At 39.8% G+C, this 27,957-nt stretch overlaps 2 protein-coding genes, 1 long non-coding RNA gene and 1 pseudogene across 4 annotated transcripts; 1 reads left to right on the forward strand and 3 right to left on the reverse strand.

The window, feature by feature from the left end:
- LOC109948160 (protein DJ-1 homolog D-like) lies at positions 11,510 to 13,625 on the reverse strand. Its single transcript, XM_020560161.1, has 4 exons — positions 13,217 to 13,625; positions 12,634 to 13,074; positions 12,148 to 12,510; positions 11,510 to 11,897 (listed from the first exon to the last, which is right to left on the reverse strand). The coding sequence occupies exons 1-4, from the start codon at positions 13,412 to 13,414 to the stop codon at positions 11,709 to 11,711; spliced, it is 1,191 nt and encodes a 396-aa protein (XP_020415750.1). The 5' UTR covers positions 13,415 to 13,625; the 3' UTR covers positions 11,510 to 11,708.
- LOC109948162 lies at positions 14,204 to 19,021 on the reverse strand (annotated as a pseudogene). The gene is made up of 4 exons (XR_002270759.1): positions 18,760 to 19,021; positions 17,561 to 18,001; positions 15,918 to 16,280; positions 14,204 to 14,611 (listed from the first exon to the last, which is right to left on the reverse strand). The product of XR_002270759.1 is annotated as a protein DJ-1 homolog D-like (transcript).
- Positions 22,212 to 24,412, reverse strand: LOC109948161 (protein DJ-1 homolog D-like). The gene is made up of 4 exons (XM_020560162.1): positions 24,084 to 24,412; positions 23,408 to 23,848; positions 22,922 to 23,284; positions 22,212 to 22,671 (listed from the first exon to the last, which is right to left on the reverse strand). The coding sequence occupies exons 1-4, from the start codon at positions 24,276 to 24,278 to the stop codon at positions 22,483 to 22,485; spliced, it is 1,188 nt and encodes a 395-aa protein (XP_020415751.1). The 5' UTR covers positions 24,279 to 24,412; the 3' UTR covers positions 22,212 to 22,482.
- LOC109948163 lies at positions 25,516 to 27,555 on the forward strand. Its single transcript, XR_002270760.1, has 2 exons — positions 25,516 to 25,846; positions 27,439 to 27,555. It is a non-coding gene; the product is annotated as an uncharacterized LOC109948163 (long non-coding RNA).

The following is a 27,957-nucleotide window of genomic DNA, read 5'->3' on the forward strand; positions in this document are numbered from 1 at the left end:
CCCCCCCCCCCCCCCCCCCAAATAACACTGTTCGGACCATCCTCAACACCCCAACACACGTCGCCCTCAAGTCCGAAGAACTTATAAGAATGGAGCAGGAATTGATAGTCCGCGAAATCGAAATGCGGAAAGCCAAAGAGGATCTCAACCGTCGGATTCACAATGATCAGGTCGCGAGGGAGATCATGAAGATTCCATAGGACGAGTGGCAAGAGTCTGGCCAACTCTTCGCCAAACCCTTCGGTGTAGGCTCCTCCTCATCGTCGTCGACGAAGAGGGTCAAGAGTGAAAGAGTGTTCTATCAGATTGGTCAAAAAATAATACTTCATTTATCTTAATATATAACAAATAGGAAGGTTATATATACAAAGCCTAGGAAACTATTCTAGGAAAGTAATTATGTTCCTATAATCTTGCATAATCAAATAGTTGACTTAGACTAATTAGGAATGTACAGCTCATTGACACTCCCCCTCAAGTTGGAGCATATATGTCGTCAATGCCCAACTTGCTAAATGAGCTGTGAAATACCCTGCCTGTGACTGCTTTGGTAAGGACATCTGCAAGTTGATCTTCGGATTTAACAAATGATACCTTAATGATCTTTGCCTCGAGCTTCTCCTTGATGAAATGTCTGTCAACTTCAACATGCTTGGTTCTATCATGTTGCACTGGATTATGTGCAATGTCTATTGCAGCTTTGTTGTCACAATTCAGTTGCATGGCATGTTTGGGTTTGAACCCCAATTCCTCCAACAAATTCCTTATCCAGAGTAGCTCACATACTCCGTGCGCCATACCTCGATATTCTACTTCAGCACTTGATCTTGACACTACTTTCTGTTTTTTACTTCGCCAAGATACTAGATTGCCTCCTACAAAGGTAAAGTATCCAGATGTAGATCGCATGTCAGTAACAGAGCCCGCCCAGTCTGCATCAGTGTGACCCTCAACATCTAGATGACCATGTCGTGCGAACATCAATCCTCTTCCAGTAGATGACTTCAAGTATCTCAAAATTCGGTTTACCGCATCCATGTGGGCTTCACTTGGTGCATGCATGAACTGACTCACCATACTTACAGCATATGCTATATCAGATCTAGTGTGTCCTAGATAGATTAACTTACCCACAAGGCGTTGATATCTTTCTTTGTTGGTGGGTACTTGATCAGGATATTCACCAAGCTGATGATTCAACTCCATTGGCGTATCTGCTGGTTTGCTGGCTAACATTCCAGTGTCAGTCAAAATGTCAAGGATATATTTCCGTTGTGATAGAAATATTCCTTGTTCTGAACGAGCCACTTTGATGCCTAGGAAATACTTCAGAGCACCAAGATCTTTCATTTCAAACTCACTTGCCAAGTGGTGCTGCAATGCTGCCTTTTTCACTAGGTCATTCCCGGTAACTACCATGTCATCAACATATACAATAAGGGCAGTGACATTACCTTTCTTATGTTTCAAGAAAAGAGTATGATCTGAGTTACTTTGCTTGTATCCAAAATCCTTCATTGATTTGCTGAACTTGTCAAACCATGCTCTGGGTGACTGCTTCAAGCCATAAAGAGACTTTCTCAGTTTACACACCATGTTGCTAGTATTGGGCCCCATCTTGCATCCTGGAGGGGAATCCATATAGACTTTTTCTTCTAGGTCGCCGTGCAGGAAGGCATTTTTGACATCAAACTGGTGTAATGGCCAGTTTAGGTTTGCTGCCAGAGAAAAAAGTACTTGAATTGTGTTTATCTTGGCTACAGGGGCAAATGTTTCCCTATAGTCAATCCCATAAGTCTGAGTATAACCTTTCGCCACCAATCTTGCTTTGTATCGTTCAATGGTGCCATCTGCCTTGAATTTTAATGTATATATCCATCTACAACCCACTGTTCTCTTTCCTTTGGGAAGGATAGTCATCTTCCAAGTGGAATTCTTCTGGAGGGCCTCCATTTCATCATTCATCGCTTGAGTCCACTTGGGATCTTTCAGAGCTTCCTACACATTACTTGGAATAGATACAGTGGATAATTGACATACAAATGATGCACATGACGGAGACAACCTATGTAGGGACACATGATTAGCAATAGGGTATTTAACTTTTGTTTTTGGGTCCGGGTCATACTGTTGTCTAGGAATCCCTCTAGTGGTACGAATAGGTAACTGATAACCTGTGTTTCCTGTATGACTCGACTCATGTAAAGTACTTAAGTTGGAGTTTAAATGCTCAGTTACCTGCGGGGAATCTTCAGGACCTGATTGGATGATTGGTGATGGTACTGTAGTTGGAGGGAAATTATCTGAACCATCATCTGGAGTTTCTAGTAACTCTTGATCTTGTTGCACTACTGTAGCTGGTTGCTCGGATACTGACTGCTCTAAAATAGTTTGTTGAATTTGGATGCTCTGAGTATCTTCTGCAAAGATAGAGCTCTCCCCCTGCAGAGGATGCTCAGAAACTCCCCCTGAGTAATAGAACTCACTCTCGTGGAAAGTCGCATCTGCGGTAACATGCATGGTCTGAGTGGGATGATGGAAACACTTATAGCCCTTCTGAGTGTCAGCATAACCCACAAAGACACAACGCAGTGCACACGGATCAAGCTTGCCACGCTGATGTGGATACACCTGAACATAAGCAACACAACCAAAGAGACGTGGTTCGAGATTTGGTGTGGATGGCATGGTGAGGAGAGTGGTCAATGTCTGAAATGGAGTTTGATACTGAAGAGTGCTGGATGGGGTTTTATTAATGAGGTAAGCAGCAAAACAAAGAACCTCCCCCCAAAAATGATGAGGCATACGGGCCTCAAATAAAGAGGCACGAACAACCTCCAAGAGATGACAATTCTTACGCTCTGCGACGCCATTCTGTTGTGGTGTATAGGCACATGTGGTTGATGAACAATTCCATGTTGACTTAAAAAAATTATATAGGTCTTGGTTGACATACTCTCCTCCATTGTCAGATCGAAGCATGGTGATTTTCTTGTCAAACTGAGTAGCAACATATTGATAAAATAACTTGAATTTGGCGGTGACTTTACTTTTCTGCTTTAAGGGAAAAACCCAGGTCATCCGGGTGCAATCATCAATAAACGTCACAAACCACTTAAAACCGCTAATAGTAGGAACTCGTGATGGTCCCCAAACATCAGAATGGACAATCATGAAAGGCAAAGAACTTTTATTCAATCTTAATGGGTAAGAAATACGATGACTTTTGGCCAAAATGCAAGTTTCACAATGAAAGTCTGATTCAGCAAACTGGGAAAATAAATCTGGAAATAAAAGTTTCAGATGACCAAAAGAAGCATGCCCTAATCGTCTATGCCATAGCCAAATTTTCTTCATCCTGATAGACTCATCTCCTCTCACATGATGTGTCTGACTCAATCTTGTACTGCTGTCTTCTGTCAAGTCCAGATAATACAACTTTCCCCTCCTAGTACCACATCCAATCACGGTCCTGGTGAGAAGATCCTGAAATAGACAATACAATGGCCAAAAACACATAGTACAATTAAGGGAATCAATGATTTGAGGAACATATAACAAGTCATAGTCGAGTGAAGGGACAACTAAGACATGATCAAGACTTAATGAAGATGTAAGAGATAAAGACCCTTCTCCCATAACTTGGGAGGTGGTTCCATTGGCACTGGTAATATGTGTTTGGCTTGATGGTTTGGTAGAGTGCAACCCAGTAAAACTAGATGTCATGTGATCAGTAGCGCCAGTGTCAATAATTCATGATCTATTACAAATAAGTGAAGATGTGCAAGAGGTACCTGAGGTGGCCAAGGCCTTGGAGCCAGATGTACCTGATGGAGGTTCTGATGCAGTCTCCTTGGATGACTGAGCGGATGCAAATGAGGCTCTGGTAGAATCCTTTTTTCGCCCTTTGTGGACCCATCCTTCTGGATAACCAATGATCTCATAACAGCCCTTAATTGTGTGGTTATCTAAACCACATTTGGTACACTTCATTGGAGGCCAGTTACAAGTAGGGTCGACACTATAGTTGTTCGGCCGAGATTGTTTGGACCTCGCAGTAGCCAAGGCCGTGGCTTCAGAGGTTACACCAACTTCAGACATGGTTCCCTGTCGGTTACTTTCTCTTTTAATATGTGCATATGCGGCCTCCAATTCGGGTTTTGGCTCCATCCGCAAAATCTCTCCTCGGATTTGATCGAAATTATTGTCCAAACCTGCAAGAAATATATAAACTCGGAGACGATCAACCTCTTTGCGTCTAGTCTCAATGTCTTTCGGATGCTCCATGGTGCTTGGACTTAATTGATCAAGCTCCTGAAAAATCTCAGTGAGCTCACTGTAATATTTGGCAACTGATGCGCCAGCTTGCTTCATTATTAATGACCATCTGTGAAGGTCATAAATCTTGGCTTCATCAGCACCATTTGAATAGGTTTGCTTGATTGCGGCCCAAACTTGCTTTGCTGTGTCATAACGAATAAATCGTTTAATCTGATTAGGTTGCATGGCGTCGAACAACCAACTCTTGACTTGGCAATCCGATGCATGCCATTTATTAAATGTGGGATCTGTGTCTGTAGGTTGGGCAATATCACCGGTCAAGTGGCCATGTTTTTCTCGCCCAGCTATCTTCATCTCTATGATTTGATGCCATAGAGAATAATTATTCTCATCCGATTTGATTCCTGCGGAGAAGTTGGAGGTGTCACTCTGTAAAGTGACGATTTGTGTGGTAGTTTTGGAGCCTCCCGACACCAAGGATTGATTGGTGTTTGCTGACCCGTCATCGTTGGCCATGATATTGGCTGACAACCAATGAAAAAAGGACAAAAAAGAAATATCAAGTTGAGGAAAAGCAAGTGAACGGTGGACAAAGGCAATAAGAAATATTGGGTTGAAAGGGAAAAAAAGAACAAGGGGAACGGTTTGAATGGGTCTGTGAGTGGATCTGTGAGTGGAAAGTGATTTGCAATATTGCAAAACGTGATTTGACTAGAGGAAAGGTTTGAATGGGTTTGTAAGATGGAATATGGGTGGTATTGGTGCTGGGTTTGTGAGATGGAATATTGCTTTTGGTGCTGGTGCTGGTGCTGCGTACTAGATGGAATATTGCAAAACAGTGATTTGAGATGGAATATGTGACAGGACCCACCCCGGAATTTCCACAAAACCGGGGCGAATCCAGTCTTTGTTCCGACATCACCCCGATGTCGGGCCCACTTACTAGAAACCGAGACTTCCTGCCGAAATTTCGGCAGAGTCTCCCTTATGAATTGGACAAACCAACAAAATTCAACCTGCATAAAAATATAGAATAATCCCAACCAGCAGCATGCTTTACAGCGAATAAACAGTTTACAACAAAATGGCCTCCGGCCTCACAATTCAGACCCTAACAGGGCGATAACAGAGCATGTCTAAGAACTTCAATTTCAACAAAACAGAGTACAAAGGAAATAACAGGAAGAAAGAGTCCTACGATGACTCAAGGCTCAAAAGCTCACGATCCGGCTCTGCTGCGGAGCTCAGTCAACTACTGGCTGGGGGGCGCAAAACAGAAAATTGTGAGTGGACAAAAATAAATTCAGTTCGGTGCAAACCAACGTAATATAACCCCACCGTTTAGAAAACCATGCAAGAAATACCATGCATCTCAAAACCGTCATACACAAGTATATATATATATATATATATCAAAACAAATCAATACCAAATGCCAAGTCCAAAATTCATAAAGAACACTTTACAAAACCCACCATCCAAAAACTTATAAATCCCGCAACCAAACTCTCGAAAGCGTACCCATTGGCACGACCGGCAAGGAAGTATCCACACCGAGAAACAAGAATGAATGAATAGATATATAATTATATAATATAAGAGATATATGTATATATAGTATAAATATAACCATCACCTAGTTGTACCGGGGAAACAATCCAACCGGGGGATTGTTTGACTAGTCACCCTGGCAGAGTCCTCGTGATGAGTCCTCAATCCACCATGTGACTAGGGAACGAGCCGTTTAACTGAGGGACCAACTCTCAGCCAGAACGTACAGTCGATAACCTCAAAACCCGTACGTCTGTGAACAGTCCTACGCGTGCAGACTACCCAATTAAGGGTCTACAGCAACATCCCGTCAAGGATGCCCCGGGTCCCGACAATTCCAAGTATCTCAAGTCTCCGTATCCAAGTTCCACATCCGGGGAGGTACATAGGGTAGTGCTTACCGCACACCAAACTGACATTCTATACTCACCACTTTCCACAATCTCATCTCAACAACCCAAGTACCTCACACATAACCAAATATATATATATAAATCCCCAAAATCCATATATTCATACTCAAGATACTCAAATACGTCAAAACCCAAAATATATTTTCAGTGCCTCATAAAAATATCACTTTCAACAATTTCATAAATAATATATTCAAAATACCATTTAAAACATCATGCATAATATTTCCCAAAATCCATATATAAAATATACTTTCAATACCCAATTATACCAAACCCACAATATTTTACCAAAGCGCTTATAAAAACATCAAGCTCAACTCATGAATATAATATATTCAATAAATCATTAAAAACATTATGCACAAATGTTTCATCAATAAAACCATGCATAAGATTTGAAAACAAGATCCACTCACAAGTAGTCCCACGCTGCTTGACCCTGAGAGGGTCCCGCCTGCTGCGTATGCGTGGTCGGAGTACCTCACCCGTCTGAAATAGTGATCGGAGGAGAGAGAACGGGCGACTGGAAGTTCAGACGAGAATCGGCCTGAAATCTGTGTTTTTCGGCGACGAGGAGGCGGCTGGCGGCTGGAGATGGGTCGGGGAACGTCGGCGAGGTCTGGCCGGTTGTTTTGGGTCCGGTCTCGGGGCTGGCCGTGGCCTGTGGCGGCGGCTCCGCGTCTGCAAATCGGAGAAGGAGGAAGAGGGACGCGGGAGAGAGAGAGAATCGGGAGAAAGAGAGAGAAAGAGAGATAAAACTGAAAAATCTGATTTTTACTCTATCCCTTTTCGAAATATTTACAAGTTTGCCACTGACACTATTTTGCCCGTAACTTTTTCGTTACAACTCCGATTCAAGCCTACCGCGTGTCTACGAATTCGTCTCAGTACCACCTACCCAGAAATACCAGTTACTGCCCCAAACACTTTTTGGGCAAGAAAATGACCAATTTACCCCTACCCTGAGGGTAAATTCGTAAATTCACTTAAATAATTTAAAATAGGAATTAAATTTAGAGTCGGGGTGTTGCAATATGGGCTGGTGCTGGGTCTGTATGACGGCTGTTGCTGCGGAAGCGATTAGGGTTAGGGCAAGAGACAGTCAAGATTGACTGCTCTGATACCATATCAGATTGGTCAAAAAATAATACTTCATTTATCTTAATATATAACAAATAGGAAGGTTATATATACAGAGCCTAGAAAACTATTCTAGGAAAGTAATTATGTTCCTATAATCTTGCATAATTAAATAGTTGACTTACACTAATTAGGAATGTACAGCTCATTGACATGTTCAGGCTCTACTTCAAGGGTTTGGTGAGCGACGCAATGGTTGGAAATGAGAGAATGGTGCTGGCTGGGGTTGGGGTTGCTCTATGCGACTCCAGGGATAATTTGGTGTTCGAGGTTTGGAAACCCCTGATTGGGAATGGGATGAGCAAGAATGGTGCCCTGTTGAAAGCCTTGATTGAAGGACTTAATGCTGCTCTTGCTCTGGACTTGAAGCGCATCACCTTTTTCTGTGAGAATTTTCCCATTTTTTTAGTTTGTGAGTTGCTATCTCTTCTCTGTCTCGTTTCAGTCTATTGATGAAAATTAATTAGGCTAATTGTGGGTTTTGCATTTTAATATAACGACATATATGGTTATGGACGCTGTGGTTTACACTGACCATGAAAGAGACTCTTGTGAAAGAGGTCTAAAGGAATGGAACTTATTATTATATTAGTGTATACGATGTTGTAGGTTTTGTTAATTAATATTTTTTTTCTTGGAACAATAATGAACTTTCAATTTTCAGATATACTTCATGAAATTTGATAGGGCAAATCGTATATCATCCATTGTGGACAAAGAGATGCATTCGCTTTGAGAAATTTTACTTGTGTCTTCTCAACATTTGCTAAATTAGTTTGCTATCTTGTATTTAAATTGACCATTAGAGAAAGTCTTGTGAACAAGGTCTAAAATAATGGAGTTTATTATGACATTTATGTGTGCAATGTTGTAGTATTTGTGTTGAAACCAAGAATATTGGATGTACTAGTCACTGTGCTACGGTCTATTTACACCCATGAATAGAGCTTGTTGAATTTCTGACATTATATTTTATGTATGAAGGTTAATGGTAAATGGCAAGCAAAGAACTACCCAAGAGCAAGAGAACTCAAAATTGGACTTTCGAAAACTGCATTGCAGTTCAGAAATTGCATTGCAGTTTTTATTTAATTACAATTGAATTTTTGCTCTTTCTTTGGTCTTCAACCTCACGAATTTGAAGAGTAGAGGCTACCCAAATGAGGAATTGGGGAAAGAGAAAAGTAGAACTACCCAAGAGCAAGATAACTCAAAATTAGACTTTTGGAAACTGCATTGTGGATTTAGAAACTGCATTGCAGTTTTAGAAACAGCATTACAGTTTTCTTTTAATTACAATTTGATTTTTATTCTTTTCTTGGCCTTCAACCTCATCAATTTGAAGAGTAGAGGCTACCCAAATGAGGAATTGAGTGGGCAAGAGAAGATTAGAACTACCCAAGAGCAAGGGAACTCAAAATTGGTCTTTTGGAAACTGCATTGCAGTTTTCATTTAATTACAATTTGATTTTTTGTTCTTTCCTTGGCCTTCAACCTCACCAATTTAATTACAATTTGATTTGTGTTCTTTCCTTGTTTTTTTTAAACATAATTGATATCTACCTTGTATTTTTATTGCAGTTTCTGTTTTTATTTTCAGTTTTTGTGTGAATATGTGTTGAAATGATTTTTTTTTTTTTTTTTAAACTGTTGATTGTTGTTATAAATATTGTATAACTGAATAAATATTACAAAATCAAGTTTGGTGTAGTGGTTTGTGAGTGAGCCTTCCTCCTTTGAGGGTCAAGGTTCAAGTCCCTTCAATGACACAAAATATTTTTTTTAAAGGTGAATAAAGGGCAATGGAGTTGGTCCCCTACAGACGGTGGCAGGTGGTGGCCCGCAACGGTGGCTTGCAGCGGGAGTCCGGTGGTGGTGGCCGGCGAAGGGTGGCTGGAGGCGGGAGTCCGGTGGTGGGAGCCCGGCGGTGGTGGCCAACGAAGGGTTGCCGGAGGCGGTAGTCTGACGGTGGCCTAAGGCGGTGACGGCTGCGGTGGCCGGCGGTGGTGGCTATATATGGACATGTGGCATAGTATGCTTGCCTTAGAAGGAGTGGCATTGTGTGCAATTGCAATTTTTTTTAAGGGAGCTTTAGGTGATATATTGGGTGCAACCGAGTTGCAAGGCCAAGGACCATTGAATTACAAAAATAAAGATTTGACGGCGGCAACAAAAAACTTCAGTGAAGAAAAAAAACTTGGAGGAGGAGGATTCGAGGGCATCTACAGGGTAAATTATGTGCTAAAGAGCTCTAAAATAATTTATGTCAGTTCAGTTTAGCACGGTCGAATATGGTGTACTCTTTTTTTACATAAATAAAGTTTTAAAAAACTGGGAAAATTGCATTGTCAAGCTTTTGATTATCCATGCATAATGTTCATTTACAATTACATGGTTGGTCAGGGTACTCTAAACAATGGAAAAGTACGTAGTTGCAGTTAAAAAACTAGCAATTCTCCAATCTGACAGGGCAAAGGCGAATTTCGTAAACGAGGTGAAGCTGATATGTAACGTTCATCACCGGAATCTCATTCTTCTTGGATGTTGTAGCAAAGGACCGTAATTGCTTCTCATATATGAATACATGGCAAACAACAGCCTCTACAGATTCATATTTGGTAATAATTTTCGGCTTTTCAGCTCAGCTACCTCTAAATGCATGCCTCTCAACTGGAAACAACTAAATGACATAATCCTGGGTACAGCGGGGTCTGGCCTATTTACATGAGAAGTTTCATGAGATGTAAAAACCAGCAATGTTATTTTGGATGATAATTTCCAGCCACCAGATCTGCCGGAACATTGTAAGTTAAAGTACTTTCCCACAGGCATAACCCCTGATTGAGATCTATATGATCATTACTCTTCTACAATATTTATACCGATATTGTGTTTTGCCCTACTTATCTTTCTATCCGCACACAAAAAGTGTTATGAATCTACTACATACATCTTGTGTAGCTTCTCACATTCCAGGATCGACTCTGCCGTAGCACGATATTGTCCGTTTTGGGCCCCCTTCTCTGCCCTCACGGTTTTATTTCTGAAAACTCACGAGCAACTTTTCAGTGGACCTCCTATCCTGGGATTGCTCTAACCCCCAACTCGCTTAACTTCGAAGTTCCCATGACTCCGAAGCCAGTGAACTCCCAAAAAACCTCGTACTAGATAGAAGCAGGCATGTATATATAAGGCACATCATCCTCTCTCCGTTGATCGATATGGGATATTACATAGCCGAAGAGGAGTACATCACCATCATGGTGATGCTCTATAGTGTTTCTCTCTGTGGAAGTGTTTCTCACTTCTGTTTTAGCCTATCTGAGCAATGGTGCTCACGGCACCTCCTACCAAGCCTTCTTTAAATAACCAAAGAATTTGGTCCAACAGACACAAAACATTAATGCACTGAAAAAGCACAACCACCAGCATTGGAAAAGAAGCCAGCCGCTCCTCTTTCTCATGTCCTTGGTGCAGCACAGTGGGGCACACCTGCCCACACATCTCCTGCTGCCAACGAAGTCCCTCTTTATGCATAGCTCAAGTTTGGCTTCTCAAAGAACCCAAGAGCCAAAAGTAATAGCAATAATACAAAGCCTATTCTACCTCTCTTTTTCTCTCTCTCTCTCATGAAAAACATCTCTCATGAAAAACAAATGTTAGCTTGTTTGATGCATTCATTTCATTGTTTTAAGTTTTAGAAAAGTGACACATACCATGAGAAAGTGAAAGAATGTCCAAAAGATAAAGTTAGAGAGAAATTGCTATCAAAGCTTTTTCACAAAGTTAGGACACACATGCCCACCAAGTTGGATTCCAATTGCCTTAGGTGTAGATCACCCAAGTGCTGGAACCCACTCCATCTGTGTCTCCAGCCTTTTAACAAAGATGGCATGTGCCGTCGTTTCCCCATTTGAAAAACCCAAGGCATGACAAATAAATGAAGAAAGCTAGCAAACAAACAATGATAAAGTAGCCCTTACACAATTAACAATACAATTTGGGCCAATTTTCAACAGTGAAGGCATCTTATTACGGTGGGATCATTTGCATCCTCGGAGCCTTTCTTTTTCGAAATAAGGATAGATTTTAATCATTAAACTAGGAATGTAAACGCTAGATCTGAAAGCAGATTCAAGGATTTCCGTAAAAATCATAATCAACATTACGTAGTTACAAACATACAAAATCCATCCACAATTCGTACAGATACAGCAGAATTACACGGAGTTTCTGGCTATGCTTCTTTTTCTTTTATTCTCTTATTCGTTTATGGAATTCCATATATTACTTGGAAGCAGCTGACCTGGTAAAGGGTGCCTAGAATGATACTCGAATATCAAGCAATGTCATCAACTGAGAAATAAGCTCTGGTTGGCCATGCCACGCTGCTGCGGTAACCAGATTTCCATCAGTGACACAACGATCTATTGGATCCGCTTCCACAAACGTCCCCCCTGACGAAACCACACGAGCCTTAATCCCTGGGTATCCAGTACATTTCTTCCCCTGAAATATAGCCAATTGAACCAATTATATGACATGCTAAAAAGTGCCTAATCCGTTAATAAGTACATTAACCACTAATCAAAAGAAACAGAAAAAATATCATCTCCTTTGCGATTTTAAAGAGTACTCACCTCCCTCTTCCCCATAGTTATTTACAATTGAGAGGTTAATAGGTCACAGCAGATCAGCTCAACAGAACCAAAATACAAAGCACTACCACTAACTATGTTTTTTTCTTTAAGAACCATACCTGCAGAACACCAGCAGCAACTAAAATTTCCAGGCCATGGCAGATGGATGCAACTGGTTTCCTGGCTTCCATAAATTTTTTCACTAGTACAATAACATCCTCCTTTAGTGCCAAAAACTCTGGAGCTTTACCTCCAGGGAGTACAAGAGCGTCATAACTTGAGGCATCTATGGATTCAAAGTCAGCTGTTAAAACAAAATTATGTCCCCGGATCTCACTGTAGGTTTGGCCCCCTTCAAGATCACGGATAGCAGTTGGGCAGGTATCACCGGCTTTCTTCTTGGGGCAAACCACATCAACATGGCATCCTAGAACTTTGAGGGTCTGATAAGGCACAGTTACCTCATAATCTTCCGCGTAGTTCTACAAATATTGGGAAGGGGAGCAATTAAATGATGATGATTAGTAACTAACAGTTTAATCATTGGCTATATTTTGTCCCATATTTGTCATTGCAATATAAAAGAAACAGAAAAGAAAGCTTACTCCAATGATGATGAGGACCCTTCTCTCTGAAGCACATATTTTGCCTCCCAGTGCCTTGAGAAAAAGCCCAATGAACTCAGGATTGCCATAATATGTGACCCCAGTAATTAAATTATCATCAGCAACACACACTGACAATGTATCGGGTTCTACCCAGTGAGCACCAGCAGCAACCAATCCAGGTTTCATAGTTGAAACCGCTGTGCACTTGCGACCTTTAACAGCGGCTGCAGCTGCTAAGACCAACTGCCCATGGCAAATAGCAGCAATTGGCTTTCTGGAGTCGGAAAATTTTCTCACCAATTCTACAACCGATGCATTCATAGCAAGATGTTCAGGAGATCGTCCTCCTGGTATAACTAGACCATCATATTCCTCAAATTCAATCTCATCAAATGTTGCATTCAGTGTGAAATTGTGACCACGAGATTCGCTATTAGCCTGTAACCAAAAAGGTACAGAAAACCAAACACAACACACACATCAAAACAAGAGTAAGGGTTAGGTGAATTCAAGCTTCTTTCTTTGTCCTGATCAGAGGAGGTTCAAAATAAATTAATTAACAGGAAAGACAGGGTGTCACCTCATCAGTGGTCTCTACTTGAATGGTTATGGCAGTGGCGCAGATATCACCAGCTTTCTTGCCAGGAGAAACTGCATCAACAGCGACTCCAAATGCCTGCAGTGCTTGAAATGGGACCATTGCCTCGTAATCTTCCATGTAGTCCCCGCACAGTAACAACACCCTCCTCCTCCGCTCCTCGCCTTTTGGATTCCCCATTTCTTTTCTTATTTCCTTCTTTAGTTTCTTGCTTTTACTCTCTTCTTTTTCACAGAGAGAGAGAGAGACAGAGAGAGAGAAAGAGACTGAAAGTTTGAGAGTCTGAAGACAAGGTAGGTGATAGCTAGCGCTGCTCTGCTTTGCTTGCTTAATAGTAATATATTAATACTCACGAAAGCGTTTCTGGAGGTTTCTGGAGTCAGCTAGACACGTCGCACTCAATTTGAGCGACACGTCGCACTCAATTATTGTAGCATCTCCCTATTCCTCTCTTCGTTTCTGGAGGTTTCGCGCCATTACCAACAATATCCAAGTTTGATTATTTGAGGAAGTGACAAGTCTAAATTATTTGAGGAAAGATTCACCAACACCGACCAAGTGATAAGTCTAAATTATTTAAGGAAAGATTCAACCTGAGTGCAAAGTCAATGCTTCCAAGCTAATGTCCCGAAAGAGAGATGGATAATGTAATGTTCATCTCTAACAGGTCCTAAAATCATAGAGTTTGATATCTTGCTTCTCCCAAAAAGACGGTTGATTTCGTTTTGAGTAGCGCTCGCGTTGATTTTATCTTGACTGCCAGATTTTTCACCAGAGCAGCAAAGCTGCTTGCTTTCTGTTATGAGGTCTGGTTTTGTCAACAAACTATATTGCTTGACCCAAAAGAAAATGCAATATCATGTCAATCCTCATTTTGCAGTTGCAAGAGGACGGTTGTGAAAATACAAGCTAACTCTGGACAACATGATATTCATTCAGGTAAACCTTCAAGGTGTACGGTGAGAGAGATTGCGACCAAAAATCACTGTGTCCTGCTAAAGCATAAGTAGTATAATACAAGCTTCATCCACAACCAAACTTGCAAGGAACATGGCATATACATATCAAAACCATGTCACTTATTCCCTCATATATACAAACGTCACCTTAACATAACACAACATACATGCCTTATTCTTTCATGAATTACATATAGTACATGCAAGCAGCAGACCCAGTAAACAGCAACTAGAATGATACTCGAATATCAAGCAATGTCATCAACTGAGAAATGAACTCTGGGTGGCCCAGCCACGCTGCTCCAGTAACCAAATTTCCATCCGTGAAGCAACGAAATATTGGATCAGGTTCCAGCCATGTTGCTCCTGACAAAACCACATTAAGCTTCACTGCTGGATACGCAGTACATTTCTTTCCCTAAAATTTAGCCAGTTAACAACAATTAGGACATGATTAAAAAAAGTTCATAATGTGAAAATATGTAAATCAACCCTCAATCAGAAGAATCAGCAAAAGGCAAACAGATTACAACTTCAAGTGGGTTTCTTTTTTACCTTGTCGTAAAATACTCACTCAGTAAATCAACCCTCTTACAAAATTGATGATACTCCCAACTCCTCCTAACACCTTCTGAAAAACTGAAACTGCCTAGCTCAGCCAAGCCTTTTGGTTTTCCTTACTAGGTAATTTCTTGTTTTATCCCATTCTTAAACCATTCCATCTAGCATAGATTTTTACTGCTTCATATATTCCTTCAGAGAATTTTGCATTACAGTACACACCTTCCGACTTTTATATTACAGCACAAATGTTCATGCACCAACTGGCAAGCTTGCTCATCAACACCCACAACAGAACAAACATCTAAATTTACAATCAACTACATAGATAGTGAGTAAAAGAACAAATAAATCCACAGATTATTTGTATTGTCTTTTTGGTTAAACATGTTTAACTTCCCACACAAAAAATTAATTTTACTCTAGCATTTTAGTTGATGTTAAAAAGCGTAAGAAGTTAAAATTTTATGTAATCTACATTATATCTACCACGGAAATGCTATAATGAGGGGTTGTGGGTGAGGGGTTCAATACCACTATCCAATAATATAAAGGAAATTTTGAACTTGAAACTTTTTTAATGGTTGGATGGTTGGATTGAACCCCTCACTCAAACCCCCCACGCAGATCCCTCTCATTGTAGCATCTCCCATATCTACCATATCATGCTTGGACTTTAAAATTCCAAAATTTATAATCTCGATTTTGTGATATGATTTTGGATTGTTGATGAGGATTTTGCTTCCTTGTTTGTGTGCCTAACAAATTAACTTTATATTATTGTTTCTGCATTTTGTACATTTCAACTCATTTAGTTTCAGAAATCAACTTGGACTTTAGATTGAACTTCTGGACAGCATGGGACTGATCCCAACAACATGGGACCCATCCCTATTAAAAGATGAGCTATATATACAATAAAACTACACTGCCACATAAACAGGGATTACAGCTTCACTTCGTTTCAGTTGAACCACATGGAATTATAGAAAGTCAGCAATATTTTTAACAATATCAATACTATGTTTGACGACGCAACGAATTGAAACAATATGAAAATAGTCGGATGTGATTGAGAAACTTAAAGAATATGGACCAAATTGAAATTCAGATCAAATTTCTGGAAACAAAAGAGTAGCCTGGCTGAAAGGGAGTAACCTTACCTGTAGAACACCAGCAGCAGCTAAAATCTGCTGACCGTGGCAGATGGATGCAATTGGTTTCCTGGCTTCCACAATTTGCTTCACTAATGCAATAACATTCTCATCCAATGCCAAATATTATGGGGCTCGACCTCCAGGGATTACAAGAGCATCATAACTTGAGACATCTAGAGCTTCAAAGTCAGCTGTTAAAGTGAAATTATGGCCCGGCTTCTCACTGTAGGTTTGGTCACCTTCAAAATCATGGACAGCAGTTGCACAGATTTCACCAGCTTTCTTCTTGGGACAAACTGAATCAGCATGGCATCCTAGAGCTTGAAGAGACTGAAAAGGCACAATTACCTCATAATCTTCCATGAAGTCCTACAAATGTTGAGGGAGAGAAAGTGAATGATGCTTAGTAACTGTGAGAAGTATAAAATTTTGATCATTGACTAGAATAATACGTAGATAACAATTAGTTCATAAACAAAAGACACGCAGCTTTAACGTTCTTGTCAAGGGGTTTACTAGATTTACAGTGGATTAAAACACGTAGCCAAACTTGATTTATGGACCATCTTATCACTATTGATATTGACAAGTAAAATAATATTTTGAATTTGGTGGGCTTTAAAGGTTTGTCAAGTAGCCAATCTTGATTTATGGACCATCTTATCACTGTTAAATAACCAGCTTACAAAACGTGGTGGGCTTCAAGGTTTGTCAAGTTGTATAACTTTTGGCATTGCAGGTAGAGAAGTTTAGGTATGCTTCAAAGGATTTGGTTTTAAAGAGAAAACAAACAACTGGTTTCAAGAAATAGGTTCTTATGAAATCTGACAGCAACTAATTTATGAGTCTAAGGCAGTAGTAGCATTTCGAATTTGGAGACCTAATTGGCTTGGGTATTGGAGGTATTCAGTTTTGGGGGAAGGGGGAAATTGAAATTCTTCAGTAGTCAACTTTCCGGAAAATTAAAGTAAAGGAGTCTTTTAAAATTCATAAAGGATGTAGTTGTCTATGTATCATGTTTAGAATCCATAATTCAAACAACTTGAAAAATGACCAGTATTCATGTTTGGATTTACTTTCACAAGTTCACAACTTACACAAATGACCTAACAAACAAGTATTCCAATGGGCAACGGACCCAGGTAGGCAGACCAATGAAGCATACCACCAAAACCTTGAAAAAACACACATAGGAATGAATGAATGAACCCTATCACACCAGAAATGTGGCAAATCTGGTAAAGCCTATTCAGGTTACTTTCACTATCTTTCAGAAGTATCTGTAAAAGGGCAAATCTCCATCAATTCTCTACAGTTTATCTTTATGCCCATTCATGCATGTATATATTATACGAAGAAGTTTTTGACATATGGGCATGTATTGTGTGTCAAATGTATACGCTTCATGAAGACAGGTTCAAGAGCACATACACCATTTTCACCTTATTCATTCATTTTTGTTTATTCTGGGTTACTGCAATTTGAATCATAATGCACATTAACTTCAGCAGAATATTTTGCCATGAACAATGCACATTAAAAAAAAAAAAATACTGGACAGTGATAATCACGATAATATATATACTCAATATTGATCGGCATCACAATTTCATATTTCTCATTGCACTACGAAGGAAAATAAAACTTACCCCACAGAGAAACAGGATCCTCCTATCTGAACCAGTTATGTTACCTCCTAGTGCCTTCACAAAAAGCCTAATGAACTCAGGATGGCCTTCATATGTAGCCCCAGTAATTATATTACCATCAACAACACACGCCAACATGGTCTCGGGTTCCACCCAATAAGCACCTGCAGCAACAAGTACAGGTCTGACAGCTGGGAAGGCCGTACACTTCCTACCTTTAACCGAGCCTGCAGCTGCTAGGACAAGTTGCCCATGGCAAATCGAAGCAATTGGCTTTCCGGAATCAGAAAACTTTCTCACCAATTCTAAAACCGATGCATCCAAAGCAAGATATTCAGGTGCCCGTCCTCCTGGTATTATTAATCCATCATATTTGTTAAATTCAATGTCATCAAATGTTGCATTCAGTGCGAAATTGTGACCACGTGATTCAGAATAAGTCTGCAACCAAAGAAAAAAAATACAGAAAACCAAAAAACATATTAAAACAAAGGGGGACCAGAAAGACATATATATAGCATTTGAAGATTTGTAAATTAACCACAGATCACGATTCAGCAAACCTAGGTAGCGCATTATCAGAGTATTTTCACTTAGAGACGAGGGCACTAATGCAATTTTGTTTATTGAATATGGTGTACGCGGTGACGTTGGAGCCAAAAATTTGTTCACGCTGTCTTGTCCCCCAGAACTCAAGCTCAATACAGGTCGGTTCTCTAGCTAGCTCATAATGAATGAGCAAGCACTCTAACAGAACTCCTAACATGTGTTCTTGTTTGAGCTTACTTTAGTCTCGCTGTCCACACAACCCAGAACTATAACCTACGGATTGCTATTTGTCAATCTAATAGAGTGGCTCTAATCAACAATAAAGCTTATTCATTTTGTCTTTAATTAAGGCTACCAACGATTGGCTGATGCAAAAAACTAAACTTGAAAGCGTGATGTTCGTTCGTAAACTTGACAAACTAATTTCCAGTCCCAACAGATTCCAAATTTTAGAGGAGGCAACATAATCCCATATGTGAGAATTGTAAGCACTTCAATCTTTGAGACAAATTTCTTGTTTTGGGTTTACAAATTCAAGTGAAGTAAGCATTCAGTCTTCAATATAATTGAGTGTGCTTAATGAGGCTAAAGAAAACGTTTTTCATTAAAAATAAACAAAGGAAAAGGCAAAAGAAGCAGAGGTGGGTAACCTGGTGAGCAGGAGAAAGTTGATGAATGGCTGTGCGGCAGATATCACCAGCTTTCTTGCCAGGACAGACAGCATCAACGGACACTCCATATGCCTGCAGTGCTTGAAATGGAACCATCGCCTCGTAGTCTTCCACGTAGTCCCCCAATACCAACAACACCCTGCGTTCGCCTTTCGCCATTTTCTTGTGTTTAATTTCTTGGAATTTCAGAGAGAGAGAGAGAGAGAGAGGAAGGGGTGACAGAGAATTTCGGCGGACTAAACTCTCGGATAAAGAAACAGAATCTCATGGCTTTCGGCTCTACTCAATAAATAGAATATGTTGAGAGTATAGCCGAGCGGCTATACGTGGCTATATACTGTATAAGTAAAATATGTTAATAGTAGAATAACAGTACAGCCGAGCGGCTATATTATGTAAATAGATTATTCTACACGTATGGGCGCCGGGCTGTACTATATAAATAGGATATATGTAACAGTATAGCCGGGCTGCTATACTATATGAATAGAATATCTAAACGTATAGCCGCCCGGCTATACGCTATAAATGGAATATTTTAAAACTTATAGCCGATCGACTATACTATATACATAGAATATTTTAAACCGTACCACGGTCCCGGCCACCACCCTCTACCTAGATCCATCATCGCAATCACCATCTTCTTCGTCATTGTCATCATCGTCGTAAAATTCCGAAGACTTATCGTCTGATCCCAAAACTGGATGAAATTTCAAAGAGTTGTGGGAGAAATTCATAGCTGGGTTTGTTGTTGTTGTTTTGCTGATAGTAAAACTCGAGTCTCCAAATTGGCTGTGGCCTCCTATTTTCCCTTCCATTACACCGTGTCTCAAGTTTTTCACCATTGATGATCGTTCTTGCTTTTTTCTTTCACTTACCACACCCTTCTCTTTTCTTTCCATATCTCTCTCTCTCTCTGAATTTCTAAACGCACACAGACCGTAATACAATAAAGTAACAGCAATAATACAACGCCTATTCTACCTCTCTCTCTCTCTCTCTCTCTCTCTCTCTCTCATGAAAAACAAATGTTAGTTTGTTTGATGCATTAATTGCATTGTTTTAAGTTTTAGAAAAGTGACACATATCATGAGAAAAAGAGAGAATGTCCAAAAGAGAAAGTTAGAGAAAAAATTGCTATCAAAGCTTTTTCACAAAGTTAGACACACACGCCCACCAAGTTGGATTGCAATTGCTTTAGGTGTAGATCACTCTAATGCTGGAACCCACTCCATGTGTGTATCCAGCCTTTTAGAGCATCTCCACCTATAAGGGCTAAGGCAAGGGCAAGTAAGGGCTGCCACTATTCATGTGAATAGTGGCAGCCTTGCCTTTTTTGGTTCCACCCCAAAAGGCTATGGCAAGGGCAAGAAAAAAAAAAAAGGATATGCAACAAAATATAAATTTGTTATGTATTTTATAGGGAAAGTGAATAAAATTGTTATGTATTTATAGGGAAAACATCCATAATTTTTTGGTATTTTTTTAAAAAAAATTTTGATTTTGATTTTTTCATTTTTTTCAATTTTTTTGACTCGCTGACGTCAGCGTGACATCACCACTGACATCAGCGCCCTAGGGCTGAAGCCCAGGCAAAATCTGCCCTTGGGCTTGCCCAGGCTGGTGGACCCAGGGCTTGCCCGGGCTGCAGGTCGTGCGCTGGAGGGTCTTTTGGGCTGGCAGTGGGCCTTTTGCCCAGGTCGTGCGCTGGAGGGTCTATATGATCATTACTCTTCTACAATATTTATACCGGTATTCTGTTTTGCTCTACTTACCGTTCTATCCGCACACAAAAATTGTTATGAATCTACTACATACATCTTGTGTAGCCGAAGAGGACTAGTATATCTCCACCACCATGGTGATGCTCTCTAGTGTTTCTCTCTATGGTGAAGTGTCTCTCACTTCTGTTTTAGCCTATCTGGGCAATGGTGCTCACGGCACCTCCTACTAAGCCTTCTTTAAATAACCAAAGAATTTGGTCCAGCAGCTGCATGCATGAAAAAACCGTGCAAGTTGTCTGAGCACCTTCAAAGTCCTCCACAAGACACAGAACATTAATGCACCGAAAAAGCACAACCACCAGCATTCGCAAAGAAGCCAGCCGCTCCTCTTTCTCATGTCCTTGGTGCAGCACAGTGGGGCACACCTGCACACACATCTCCTGCTGTCAACCGAAGTCCCTCTTTATGCATAGCCCAAGTTGGCTTCTCAAAGAACCCAAGCCAAAAGTAATAGCAATAATACAAAGCCTACTCTCTCTCTCTCTCTCTCTCTCACGGGTACACAGACCAACAATGTGGCCAATAAACGAAGGAAAATGCTGGCAACCTTATCTCCGACCTTATTTTTGGACATTTTCCCTTTTCCTCATGACATATGTCACATCCCATACACTTGTAAACAATGACATTAATACATTAAACAAACTACCTTTTGTTTTCGAAGTTTACCCTTATTAAATGTATTGTCTTTCAATTTATCCAAATTTTTTTACAACTCTCTTACTATATTTAAAAAATTAAAAAAATTCAGTTAAAAAAAAAAAAAACATGTCTATTTTTTTAGATTGGAAAACGTTTTTTTTTTTTTTAACACAAGAATGACCTCAAAAAAAAAAAATCAACGAAAGAAAGATTGTTTTTTTATACGGACAAAAGACATCCTTCTAAAGAAGTCTGTAGTCAAAGGAAGTTCATTGATTGGATTTTCAAACCATTAATTCGGTAAGTTTGATTATTGATTTTTTTTTCAAGACCATTAATTAGGTAAGTCTTATTTGGAGTCTTTCAGAAAAGGAAAAAAAAAACAAACGTTTTTTCTTATTTAATTTTTTAAGTCTTATTTGAATGTCTCCTTATTCCCTTTGGAGTCTTAAAAAAAAGACTTTTTCTCAATTAATTTTTGAACAAGGCGATAAGAAAATTGTAAAAAATTTAGATAAGAAATTTAAAGAAATATTAAAATCAATACGTTTAATAAGGGCTGATTTGAAAAACAAATGTTAGCTTGTTTGATGCATTAATTGCATTGTTTTAAGTTTTAAAAAAGTGACACATATCATGAGAAAGAGAGAGAATGTCCAAAAGAGAAGGTTAGAGAAAAAGTAGCTATCAAAGCTTTTTCACAAAGTTAGACACACACGCCCACCAAGTTGGATTCCAATTGCTTTAGGTGTAGATCACTCTAGTGCTGGAACCCACTCCATGTGTGTCTCCAGCCTTTTAACAAAGATGGCACGTGCCGTCATTTCCCCATTTGAAAACCCACGGTATGACAAATGAAGAAAGCTAGCAAACAAACAAGGATAAAGTAGCCTTTACACAATTAACAATACAATTTGGGCCAATTTTCAACAGTGAAGGCATCTTATTGCATTCTCCGGAGCCTTTCTTTTTCGAAATAAGGATAGATTTTAATTTAAACGCTAGATCTGAAAGCAGATTCAATGATTTCCATAAAAATCATAATCAACATTACGTAGTTACAAACATACAAGATCCATCCACAATTGGTACATATAGAGCAGAATCCGAGCATCATTGTTCCCTCACAGATACACACAACACCTTCACATATGCTCTTATTCTTTTATTGAATTACACGGAGTTTCTGGCTATGCTTCTTTTTCTTTTATTCTCTTATTCGTTTATGGAATTCCATATATTACTTGGAAGCAGCAGACCCGGTAAAGGGTGCCTAGAATGATACTCGAATATCAAGCAATGTCATCAACTGAGAAATAAGCTCTGGTTGGCCATGCCACGCTGCTGCGGTAACCAGATTTCCATCAGTGACACAACGATCTATTGGATCCGCTTCCACAAACGTCCCTCCTGACGAAACCACACGAGCCTTAATCCCTGGGTATCCAGTACATTTCTTCCCCTGAAATATAGCCAATTGAACCAATTATATGACATGCTAAAAAGTGCCTAATCAGTTAATAAGTACATTAACCACTAATCAAAAGAAACAGAAAAAATATCATCTCCTTTGCGATTTTAAAGAGTACTCACCTCCCTCTTCCCCATAGTTATTTACAATTGAGAGGTTAATAGGTCACAACAGATCAGCTCAACAGAACCAAAATACAAAGCACTACCACTAACTATGTTTTTTTCTTTAAGAACCATACCTGCAGAACACCAGCAGCAACTAAAATTTCCAGGCCATGGCAGATGGATGCAACTGGTTTCCCGGCTTCCATAAATTGTTTCACTAGTACAATAACATCCTCCTTTAGTGCCAAAAACTCTGGAGCTTTACCTCCAGGGAGTACAAGAGCGTCATAACTTGAGGCATCTATGGATTCAAAGTCAGCTGTTAAAACAAAATTATGTCCCCGGATCTCACTGTAGGTTTGGCCCCCTTCAAGATCACGGATAGCAGTTGGGCAGGTATCACCGGCTTTCTTCTTGGGGCAAACCACATCAACATGGCATCCTAGAACTTTGAGGGTCTGATAAGGCACAGTTACCTCATAATCTTCCGCGTAGTTCTACAAATATTGGGGAGGGGAGCAATTACATGATGATGATTAGTAACTAACAGTTTAATCATTGGCTATATTTTGTCCCATATTTGTCATTGCAATATAAAAGAAACAGAAAAGAAAGCTTACTCCAATGATGATGAGGACCCTTCTCTCTGAAGCACATATGTTGCCTCCTAGTGCCTTGAGAAAAAGCCTAATGAACTCAGGATTGCCATAATATGTGACCCCAGTAATTAAATTATCATCAGCAACACACACTGACAATGTATCGGGTTCTACCCAGTGAGCACCAGCAGCAACCAATCCAGGTTTCATAGTTGAAACCGCGGTGCATTTGCGACCTTTAACAGCGCCTGCAGGTGCTAAGACCAACAGCCCATGGCAAATAGCAGCAATTGGCTTTCTGCAGTCAGAAAATTTTCTCGCCAATTCTACAACGGATGCCTTCATAGCAAGATGTTCAGGAGATCGTCCTCCTGGTATAACTAGACCATCATATTTGTCAATTTCGATGTCATCAAATGTTGCATTCAGTGTGAAATTGTGACCACGAGATTCTTTATTAGCCTGTAACCAAAAAGGTACACGAAAGAAAACCAAACACAACACACACATTAAAACAAGAGTAATGGTTAGGTGAATTCAAGCTTCTTTGTCTTGCTTGTCTCTCAAACTCAAACTCAAACTCAAACTCATCAGAGGTTGTTTTCCAACAACTGTGTTCAATATTAAACATATAAAATATATTCCTCTTGTTTACAAATAAAAAAGAACAGGAAAGACAGGAAAGACAGAGTTTGACCTGGTCAGTGGACTCTACTTGAATGGTTATGGCAGTGGCGCAGATATCACCAGCTTTCTTGACAGGAGAAACTGCATCAACAGAGACTCCAAATGCCTGCAGTGCTTGAAATGGGACCATTGCCTCGTAATCTTCCATGTAGTCCCCGCACAGTAACAACACCCTCCTCTGCACCTCGCCTTTCGGATTCCCCATTTCTTTTCTTATTTCCTTCTTTAGTTTCTTTCTTCTTTTTCAGAGAGAGAGAGTTTTCAGAGAGATTTTTCACACAGAGAGAGAGAGAGAGAGAGAGGGAGAGAGTCTGAATACAAGAAGGTAGGTTATAGTTTGAGCTGCTCCGCTTTGCTTACTTAAATACTCACAAAAGCGTTTTTGGAGGTTTGTGGAGTCAGCTCGATACGGTCGCACGCAACTTGAGCAACACATCGCAGTCAGTTATCGTGGCATCTCTCTATTCGCCGCTTCTTTTCAGTTCGGATAACTATTCTATTAGTTTCGAGCCTATCACCGTCTCCATGTTTGATACGTTTTTTTGTTGTCTTCTTTACCGACCAAGTGAGTCTAAATTATTGAAACTTGAGTTCGTTCTCTTCACGGACCAAGTGGGTCTAAATTATTGGAGGAAGATTGAAACTTGAGTTTGTTCTCTTCACGGACCAAGTGAGTCTAAATTATTGGAGGATAATTAAAACTTGAGTGCAAAGAGGCGAATTTATTCCCTTATTGTGAATACAAGTAATGGTCTAAATTATTAGAGAAGTATTCTAACTTGAGTGCAAAGAGCACAAATTTAAGTGCAAATGAGTGTACTTACTGTCTTATTACGAATGCAAATGATAGTCTAAATTATTAGAGAAATATTCAAATTATAGTGAAAAGAAGCGTACTCACTGTCTTATTGTGAATATTCGAATATTCGAGCTCAATGCTTCCTTTTCGATTGAAAAAAAGAAGCTCAATGCTTCCAAGCTAATGTCCCTATACTATACAAAAGCTCTTTAGAGTCGTCATCATCTTCTTCTTGCCTTCATTGTAGCACGTGTGTGGCCTAATAGAAAAGTTCTTTAGAGTCCTCATCTTCCTCTTGCCTTCATTGTAGCACGTGTGTGGCCCAATAGAAAAGCTAATGTCCCTATACTATAAGTAGGGGTGGGCATCAATCCGGCCGATCCGACCAAACCGGCCGAACTAAACCGTATTTTCCAGTTTGGTTTGGTTTTGACTTTAAAAAGTCAACAGTTTTAAAATCCGAACCAAACAGGAGTAATTTGGTTCAGCTGCAGTTTTAAGTTTTAAAAAACTGTGTTAATCCGAACCGAACCGTTTAAATATTAATTAATTATATATATATTAATTTACATGTGTCAATGGTTGAGTGGCTACTTAGAAGTGTTAGTGTACACCCAGCCACATTGAATTGGACTCCAACCCATCTATTTTCAGACTCAACGCATTCCAGAGTTGTCTTCCTTACGCAGCCTCCCTCACTCAACCACTTCAACCCTAGAAAAGCCACCATTGATTTGAACCACCACAACCTCCACTGCTTCAATCAAACCCATTCTCACATAGCAAAAATCTCTTTGGCGTCGCACCTCCATCGTCATCGGTGCACAGCCATCGTCATCGTCGCACGGCCAGAGTCATCGTCGCACAGCCATCGTCATCCCTGCACAGCAGCGTCATCGTCGAACACCAGCGTCATCGTCACACACCAGCATCATCGTCGCACAGTTGATTGATGTTCGAGAAGCCCAAGAAGTGTATGTTCTAATATTTAATTTCTAATTATCTACATATTTTTCTTTTGATGGATGTTCTGATTTCAATTTCTTGGAATGAACTTTTAGTTGTGGGTTTATCTATATATATGATCATATTATATTGAGAAGTTCAAATTTGAAAGTTAGCAATTAACTTCTGAGTCTCAATTCCAAATAACACAGCAGCAGAGGATTTAATTAATTACCTTCCACCATAACCTCTTTCCATAACAACCACGCCTCCATTGCCAAAGTTATTCAGCCTCTCAAATTGCTCCACTGTCCATAACCTCAAATTGCCTCTATAAGGACCATGCGGATAAATAAATGTAATGTTTATCTCTAACAGGTCATGCTTTTTGAGCCGTGATAGTTTTGGAATAGCGTTCGAGTGCATTTTACCTGGACTGCCATGTTGATTTTCACCAGAGCAGCAAAGCTGCTTGCTTTGTGTTATGAGGTCTAGTTTTGTCAACAAACTATATTGCTTGACCTAGAAGAAAATGCAATATCATGTGGATCCTTATTTCGCAGTTGCAGGAGGATGGTTGTGAAAATACTAGAGCTAATTCTGGACAACATGATATTTGTGGGGGCGATTTCTTCCCACGAGAATATTCAATTGAAAGATTCCTCTTTCATCTTCGTCGCCCCTTTCTCCTTGCAAAATAGATCGAAACAACAGGACCACACTCGTGAGGTGTTGGCCAAAAGCCATGAGATGCCCAAGTTAGTTCAATTGATTCGTAGAGAAAACAATAGCTAAATAGGGTATAGAGATATATATGTAAGGTGTAAACCGGGTGGCCGGAGCCGTGAGTGTTGGTCGGAGCCTTGTGTAAAAGGGAGAGAGGGTATGGCGGCTAGGGTTTGTGAGGGATAGGCAGTGTCCCTCTTACAAAATTGATGACACTCCTAACTCTTCCTAACAAATTCTGAAAAACTGAAACTGCCTAGCTCCACCAAGCCTTTTGGTTTTCCTTACTAGGTAATTTCTTCTTTTACCCCATTCCCGGGAACTTGTCCTCCTTGGCTCATTGAATGTTCGTTATGTCTCCACCCATACTCAGCCAAACATTTGATGTACTTTAAATCTTTAGTATTCAATAATACAGCATAACTGTTGATATTTACATGAATGGTTCATAAAACTGAAGTGGAGAAGAAACTATCTTAAGAGTTGAGAATGAGTTTGGGTGGCTTGAGTGAAAAAACTTTATCCATCAACACAAGGAGATGGTGAAGGCATCTTATTATGGTGGGATCATTTGCATCCTCCGGAGCCTTTTTTTTTCAAAATACGGCCAGATTTTAATCATTAAACTAAGAATGTAAACGCTAGATCCGAAAGCAGATTCAAGGATTTCCATAAAAAGCATAATCAACATTACGTAGTTAAAAACATACAAGATCCATCCACAATTGTTACATATACAGCAGAATCAGAGCATCATTGTTCCCTCACAGATGCACACATCACCTTAACATATGCTTTTATTCTTTTATTGAATTACACGGAGTTTCTGACTATGTTTCTTTTTCTTTTTTTACTCTTATTCGTTTATGGAATAACATATATTACTTGGAAGCAGCTGAACTGGTTACGTTTGCTTAAAATGATACTCGAATATCAAGCAATGTCATCAACTGAGAAATAAGCTCTGGTTGGCCATGCCACGCTGCTGCGGTAACCAGATTTACATCAGTGACACAACGATCTATTGGATTCGCTTCCGCAAACGTCCCCCCTGACACAACCACATGAGCCTTAATCCCTGGGTATCCAGTAAATTTCTTCCCCTGAAATATAGCCAATTAAACCAATTATGTCATGTTAAAAAGTGCCTAATCAAGAAATAAGTACATTAACCACTAATCAAAAGAAACAGAAAAAATATTATCTCGTTTGCGATTTTAAAGAGTACTCACCTCCTTCTTCCCAATAGTTATTTACAATTGAGAGGTTAATAGGTCACAACAGATCAGCTCAACAGAACCGAAATACAAAGCACTAGATGTAACCTTTTTTACTTCCTTTTCAAGTTCAATCGATAAAGTATTTCAATCTGTTTTACTTTATCTTTAATAAGTAGCATTAAAACTGGAAGCAT

Source organism: Prunus persica, chromosome G3 (assembly GCF_000346465.2).
Source record: "Prunus persica cultivar Lovell chromosome G3, Prunus_persica_NCBIv2, whole genome shotgun sequence".
NCBI classification, from domain to species: domain Eukaryota; kingdom Viridiplantae; phylum Streptophyta; class Magnoliopsida; order Rosales; family Rosaceae; genus Prunus; species Prunus persica.

Bases quoted from the DNA above. Each gene is read 5' to 3' on its own strand.
- LOC109948160 (XM_020560161.1), bottom strand. From the start codon at position 13,414: ATGGGGAATCCAAAAGGCGAGGAGCGGAGGAGGAGGGTGTTGTTACTG. The intron at 13,075-13,216 runs GTGACACCCTGT...TTTTGGTTACAG, and splicing joins AAGTAGAGACCACTGATGAG to GCTAATAGCGAATCTCGTGG. The intron at 12,511-12,633 runs GTAAGCTTTCTT...CAATATTTGTAG, and splicing joins GGGTCCTCATCATCATTGGA to AACTACGCGGAAGATTATGA.
- LOC109948161 (XM_020560162.1), bottom strand. From the start codon at position 24,278: ATGGGGAATCCGAAAGGCGAGGTGCAGAGGAGGGTGTTGTTACTGTGC. The intron at 23,849-24,083 runs GTCAAACTCTGT...TTTTGGTTACAG, and splicing joins AAGTAGAGTCCACTGACCAG to GCTAATAAAGAATCTCGTGG. The intron at 22,672-22,921 runs GTATGGTTCTTA...GCTATATTTCAG, and splicing joins TTGCTGCTGGTGTTCTGCAG to GGGAAGAAATGTACTGGATA.